This window comes from Protomyctophum bolini (genome assembly GCF_963924005.1).
Source record: "Protomyctophum bolini genome assembly, chromosome: 4".
Lineage (NCBI taxonomy): Eukaryota > Metazoa > Chordata > Actinopteri > Myctophiformes > Myctophidae > Protomyctophum > Protomyctophum bolini.
The window spans coordinates 10,875,559-10,883,058 of record NC_137865.1 but is presented as its reverse complement, the minus strand read 5'-3'; the positions used below and the strand labels follow the sequence as shown (position 1 = coordinate 10,883,058).

Sequence of the window (7,500 nt, the reverse complement as noted above, 5' to 3'; positions counted from 1 at the left end):
ACCTTAGATGTCCAAAGCCCCTGCTTTTCTGGAACTAAGATAGTGGATCCAATGTAGTTATGATTCATTCACAAGCAAGCTCTTGTTAATACTTTTCATTGATTAAATATTTATTATGTACATACGTATAGCTTGCTTGTTTTAACACAGAGAGACATTTTCACTTTCGCTTAAAAAAATCAATTAATCTCTCTAGGTCGTCCTCAGACGAGCCCTCCATCGTCGTTTCCAGTCATCTCGGTTCTCCATACATCCGGCCAGTTCGTTGGTACTTTGCACTCCTGCATCGCTCTTGAGTATATCCACGTATGTTAGCACGGGGCGTCCTCGTGATCGATGGCCGTGTGTTGGTTCCCAGAGCACCAGTTTGCTGGCTGGCAGTTCTTGATGTCTTTGGCAGTGTCCTGCTAGTCTCATTCTCCTGGCTGCTATTTTCTGGCTCACCCTCGGTAGTCCCTCATACAGAGTCATGTTAGTGACATGTACAGTCTTGCTGATGTTAAGTACTGCACGCAGCATTCTGGTGTAGCACCCGTCAAGGGACTTCTCCAGGGTTGGCTTCAGGGTCCAGCATTCACTGCCGTATAGGAGAACAGACTCCACTGTTGCGTAGAAGAAGCTGAGTTTGATTTGTCGGGGGAGATTGGAGTTCCAAACACTGTTCATGCCATTTAGGGACCTCCATGCAAGTGCCTTCCTCACTTTCAGATCTTGCTCGGTTGAGTTGACCCATGAGCCCAGGTACTTGAAGTCTTTGACTTCCTTCAGCACCGTGCCTCCTGCTGTTGTGAGAGGTGGATGTTCCGGTGAGATGTTGTAGGTGATAACCTCAGTTTTCTTGGCATTTAGCCTAAGGCCAACTTTGGCACACTCCAGCTCCACACTGTTCAGGAGTTCCTGAGCTTGTTCCACGCTGTCGGAGAGCAGGCCGATGTCATCCGCATAGTCCAGATCTGTCAGGACTACCTTGGGATGTCGTCTTGACCTCCTTGGGGTTAGGGTGAAGCCAAGATCCTGCTCTCGTCCACTGATAGCTTTCCTGAGCGCATAGTCCAGGACTATGATGAAGAGGAAAGGGGCTAGGGTATCCCCCTTAATACCAGATCTACAACTTCACAACGCATTGTGATGTGACACTTGTACAGCTTGTAGGTCTGTTGTTTTGTTGTGTGACACTAGTACAGTACTGATTCGCTGCGTTCCATCCATGGATTTGTAATTGTCACACTTCCACGGAACGCAGCCAATCAGGCTGGAACCCAGGCATGACAAAGTAGGGCATTCATTTGGCACAAACACAAACATAGAATGTTAAAATATGCAGGTGGTTAACCCATTAAAACCGGGAAACCATCCGTGTCATTTTAGTTTTTTTTTAACTTAACTAATTCATTGTATTCATTCTTCATGATCAACAATAAAACACACAAAGACAACAGACAAACAAATAGACATTTATGTTGCCAGACATCGTCTTATATGAAAAATAAAATAAAAGGTTATGTCTAAACCCATTGTTGTGGACAAAACCTACTTGCTTTTATGTTAAAGATTACATTGTTAAAATAGGTCATGAAGATTAATATGGGATACCTAGACAAGAGAGAGAGAGAGAGAGAGAGAGAGGCCTCAGTGCTATTCAGTGGCTAACATCGCTGTCTACTTGGCACAGAGCCATCACGATTCTAACAAACCAAGGAATCTAGACAGGGTCGGTCTGTCTGTCTGTGTAGGGTTGAGGGGCTCTTTACTCATATTTCTCTTAGAGATCAATAAAAATAATAATAATAAATAAATAAAAAGAGATCAATCACTGGGTCAGGTTTTTTATAGGACAATGGCAAAGAGTTACTGCTCTTTGATATTTCTGCCATTTGTTTATTTTGCTCAAAAGGGGATCTTTGGTAATAAAATCCAAGAAAGGGTCCCACACACTGCCTGGAAGCAAAAATAATGAGCTCTTTATTGACCTAATAAAGTGCAAAACATTTTAATTCCAGACAGTGTGTGGGACTTTATTTTGAACATTTGCACCATTGACCTGTCACCAACCTTGCATCGGCCATCTTCTAAAAAACGACTAAAAAAACAATGTTTTGCTTTTATGGACTGTGTCAATGGAGACTGAATGGTCTATCTCGCCCCTATGGATTATAATTAGAACAAGACCGAGCAGATGCTACTACAGAATATGACTGTATGGATTATAATTATAATTAATTATAATTAATAATTAGAACAAGACCGAGCAGATGCTACTACAGAATATGCATACGCCATTGATGTGTTTGAACTACACAACCAACTTTAAATGTGTAGAACAAACACAGATGCGTCACTGCAGTGATTCTCAGCGTAGGCGGTCCATGGGGTCCTTTGAGGGCACTGAGTCCCAAACAATTCCTAAAAACAACATGTGTGTTTTTAATGTTTATATGTCTTATCTCTCAGATATAATGGAGCCCTATGCCCTATGCTGCTGGTCGAGCTTGCGACTAGAAAGAGGCGCAGGGGTGACCGTGCTTTTGCCCCTCCCCATTAGATCTGCCCAGTCGATTAGGGCTTTTGAAACCTTTTTTTAAATCCTCACTTAAAATGGCTGAATTGTACTTAAGTACAGTACTTGAGTACTTGTAGGCTACTTATTGTTACTTTAGACTACTGCTTATAATGTTTCCACATATACCTTTTGGAAATTATGGCCGTCTCATTTTGCAAAATGAATGTAAATCTCACTGGCCTCAGTTTGATAATAATGTAATCTATACTTGCATAAGAAAACTGCAAAATGATCTGATCTTGCGCGCTAGCTGACACATGATAAACACTGTCCCAACAAAGAAAGACACACGATAAACACTGTCCCAACAAAGAAAGACACACGATAAACACTGTCCCAACAAAGAAAGACACACGATAAACACTGTCCCAACAAAGAAAGACACACGATAAACACTGTCCCAACAAAGAAAGACAGGGAAAGAGACACACGATAAACAGAATCCACAGAAGCCAAATCCCTGAGAGACAGCGATCTGCGTCACTGTGGTTAAAATAAGATGTCTAGTAGTTTGAGCTGAATAGAACTGTTGAAACCATTGACCCTGGAAAAGACCCGAAAATAAACACACACACGCAGTCGCGCACGCACACACACATGCGCACGCTCGCACACACTCACGCACGCACGCACGCACACACACACACACACACACACACACACACACACACACACACACACACACACAGGTTTCACTCTGTGTGTAGTATGTGTGTGTGTGTGTGTGTGTGTGTGTGTGTGTTTGTGTGTGTGTGTGTCAAGACTCATCCGATTTCTAATAAATTTAGTATGAAAGACCCCAATGGCAACAATCCAATATGTTTAGGAGACTTTGTATTGAACTGGGTTTTAGGTCCCTGCTTCATCTCTCTCTCTCTCAGCCAAGCTAACGTGAGGGAAGAAATACGATGCAGACCCTGACTGACTGAATAAATTGTCATATCGTGTGACGCCAAAGCCCACATGCTATGCCGTGCTGTGCTGACACATACAAAGAGTAGCTGACATGGTTGTTGTTTGATCCTAACGTCCTATTAATCAAGACTCCTACTGAGAGTGCTGATTTTACTCTCTTTCTATAAGGTTCTTCACATCAGCCTGCACAGGAGGCTAAACATGGCTCCCCAGATGGAGAAGCATCAGACTCTTTATTATACTTCTTTGGTGTGGTTCTCTGAGGGTCCTTGGGGGTGTTCCAGGAAGTCCCGTCACAATCATTATTTTGTTTAGCTATTTGTCTTTATTGATAGGATGCAGTAATTATTTCCCATCACAATCATTTTAAAGATGCGCTGTGAGCTTGTACATCTGCTATTTTTTTATATTAATTTATTATGATTTTTTTTTAAATATATAAAGTAAAAATATATTTTCTTTACACAAATCCTCTTTTTATTGGGTCCCTGCCACAAGTAGACCAATACATTTTCATATGGGGGTCTTAATACATTTTCGGGGGTCTTTGACATGAAAAGGTTTGAAAAACACCCCACCCCACTATAGGCCCTATACAAAGGAACCAAACCTATGATCCTAGATCACTATTTCTATGCATTTGATATATTACCTCGTGTTTTCCTTGCTTACTTACATAAGTCGATCTGGATTAAGAGTGTCTGCTAAATGCGGCTGCCTAAATTGTAAATTCTCTCTCTCCCTCTCTCTCTCTCTCTCTCTCTCTCTCTCTCTCTCTCTCTCTCTCTCTCTCTCTCTGCAGGTGCATTTAAAGGCTCCCATGATCCTGAACGGGGTGTGTGTGTTATGGAAGGGTTGGATCGACTTACAGAGGCTGGATGGAATGGGCCTGCTGGAGTATGATGAGGAGAGGGCGCAGGTAACGATGAGTAATGATGAGTAAAACATGTAAGGAGGGCTGATTGCAAGTTGCAACTGATCCAACGTGACGTGTCTGTCCGTCTCTCTTTCTCTCCAGCAAGAGGATGCTCTGGCCCAGGCAGCGTTTGAAGAGGCTCGACGCCGAACCCGAGACTTTGAGGACAGAGAGCGATCACACAGAGAGGATCTGGAGGTGAGAGGGTGCGGGCCGGGGCTCAGGGTAAGACCTGGGGCTGATTCTAGAGAGGATCTGGAGGTGAGAGGGTGCGGGCCGGGGCTCAGGGTAAGACCTGGGGACAGAGAGGGATCACACAGAGAGGATCTGGAGGTGAGAGGGTGCGGGCCGGGGCTCAGGGTAAGACCTGGGGCTGATTCTAGAGAGGATCTGGAGGTGGGAGGGTGCGGGCCGGGGCTCAGGGTAAGACCTGGGGACAGAGAGGGATCACACAGAGAGGATCTGGAGGTGAGAGGGTGCGGGCCGGGGCTCAGGGTAAGACCTGGGGCTGATTCTACTAAAATGACCTTACAGTTTTATGAAAAGGACCCCCAAAATGATATTAGATTTGGCTGCAGACCTCCATCTCAAAATTATTTGTTCCAGGGACAGCCAACTTGTTTGCTATATTTTGATCTGATTGTTCGAGATTTGAATCTTTTCAGTTTCAGTTCTAACCTTATATCCTATTAGAGTACAGAAGTCCTGACATCACTCGCTCATCCCCTGGGTCACGGGAGTATTTTCTCTATGGAAAATAGCATTGGGTCATCTTAGAATCGTCCACAAATGTACAAACTCTCCCACCGATATGTCCCACCGATATTGTACAAATGGAACCATTTGTACACTCTCAGAGTTAAATTAACATTGATTTTTACAATATAAATTGGGGGTCCCAGAGATGGAAATGCCATTAAATGGTGGTAACAATCTTCTCTTGCATATCTCTTCAAATTGGGGTCCTCGGGGCTAATTTGTGTCAATTTGGGGGTCCTTGACATGAAATGGTTTGGGAACCAGTGCTCTGTAGAGTCATACTGCCAGGCAACCTGCTTCTGTGCTTTGGGGTGTGGGGCTTAGTATGCGGTGTGTGGTTGGGTGTTTTTCAATGTTTTCTTTTTCCTCTTAAGTATCATGATTCATTTGTGTTAATCTAATGAGTGCTTATGTAATAGGTTTAGTGCATGATCAGTTTGACCATTCATCTAATTGATTTGATTTGATTTGATATCAATGACTGATTGATTGACTGAGTAAATTATGCCGGGTGTCCCAAAAGCCTTATTAGGAAATGTGGTTGGTTGTTCACTTCATAAATACTCCTTTTGAGAAATACAACCTTGAGTTTGTCATAAATGGTTTAACATAGTAAATACTGAATGTGAATAGTTTACACACTAGACCTTTTCTTTATAAAAAAAAGAAATGTTCCCAGAACAATATCTGCAGCTGCAGTTATGTGTTTATTTACAAAGGTACTATTTAACTGTAATATTATACAGTATACAGTGTGTGACGATACACTCCATTGAAGATAAAACAACTCCACAACAAACTACATTTCCCAGAAGGCTTTGGGGAGGTCAGAGGCATCTTCCCTAAGAATGAAACCCAAATTGTTTATTTTTTTAGGACCCTGTGGTTTCAAAAATCTGGGACTGATGACAAACACAGACAGACAGCCAGCAGAAAAGAACAGGGTCTGTGTCCTCCACTTCTCACCATCTATCATACTGTCATGCACTAAACCACCCTGTGTGTGTGTGTGTGTGTGTGTGTGTGTGTGTGTGTGTGTGTGTGTGTGTGTGCGTGTGCGTGTGCGTGTGTGTGTGTGTGCGTGTGCGTGTGCGTGTGTTTGTGCGCGTGCGCGCGCGTGCGTGCGTCTTCATGTGTATAAAAGTTCATACCAGCATGTGCATGCATTGCATTGTGAATGATACGATATTATACCTGACTTTAGTAATGAGCAGCATACACACACACACACACACACACACACACACACACACACACACACACACATGAAGTGAGGGGCACTCTTATCATCATCTCATTCTGGCCAATCACAATTTGCTGTCCTCACTTTTCCATCTTCACTTTTCTCAGTGAATCAAAGCATCGCTATGGGGTGTTCAGCCAATCACAAGCCAATGTTTGTGATTACACAAACCTGGAAAGCTGGGCATTGGAGGGGCTAGCGGCCCTCAAGGGGGTAGACACAGAGGGAGAGAGAGAGAGAGAGAAAGAGAGAGCGAGAGAGCGAGAGACAGAGAGAGAGAGAGAGAGAGAGAGAGAGAGAGAGAGAGAGAGAGAGAGAGAGAGAGAGAGACATCAAATGAAGGCTTTCATCTCCGTGGTGTCATGTTTCTCCCCTGAAGCTCTCGGGAGGAACAGAGAACTTCCTGTCTCCTTCTGAATCAATATGAATATGAAGCACTCTCACATTATCCACCCCAACCTTCTCTCTACACAGAGTGTAAAATGCCAACACCCACAATGACCCAAAACAAAACATTGCATGTTTGTTAACCGTGTGCTTTCATAGCAAAGCCCCAGCAACCAAAAATATGTTTAAAGATGGGGTGCCATATTTTTGGTACTTTTTCTGTGTCTATGGCGTTAACTTTTCTCTAATAGACCCCCAGGTGTGGTTAGAATATGTAAATAATATTTACATATTCTCATTTAGAATATGTAAATAATATTTACATATTCTAACCACACCTGGGGGTCTGTTAGAGAAAAGAGGAAGAAACCAAAAATACACAGGGAAGACATATTACTGTATGTCTTCCCTGTGTATTTTTGGTTTCTTCCTGAAAGCTGAAAGGCCCAATCGAAATGCACCACTTTAGATTTAACAGCTTAAGTTCAGGTCGGTGGTGCTACGGTGAAAACCAGATATATCTAATGAACTGGTGGGTGTGGCCACATAAAAACATCATTATAACACTTTTTGTTCATTTAAAAAAGTAAAAAATAAGTACATTATACTAAGTATAGTATAATCATCATCATGGATCATGGCACACAACATCTTATATGAGTATTATTATTATTATTATTATTACTGTAATAATGATCACAAACAGCAACAACAGTCATG

At 42.7% G+C, this 7,500-nt stretch overlaps 1 protein-coding gene across 4 annotated transcripts in view; it reads left to right on the top strand.

Annotated features, from left to right (window-relative positions):
- cbfb (core-binding factor subunit beta) overlaps nucleotides 1-7,500 on the top strand; it is a 33,452-nt gene that overhangs the window by 20,439 nt on the left and 5,513 nt on the right. For 2 of the 4 annotated variants that reach the window (XM_080761122.1, XM_080761123.1), the window contains exons 4-6: nucleotides 4,278-4,394; nucleotides 4,494-4,589; nucleotides 6,027-6,094. In XM_080761122.1, the coding sequence (XP_080617248.1) occupies nucleotides 4,278-4,394; nucleotides 4,494-4,589; nucleotides 6,027-6,056 (243 nt within the window). In that variant the 3' untranslated portion in view covers nucleotides 6,057-6,094. The remainder of the gene's footprint in view (nucleotides 1-4,277; nucleotides 4,395-4,493; nucleotides 4,590-6,026; nucleotides 6,095-7,500) is intronic. The other 2 variants (XM_080761121.1, XM_080761120.1) reach the window with 1 other exon arrangement.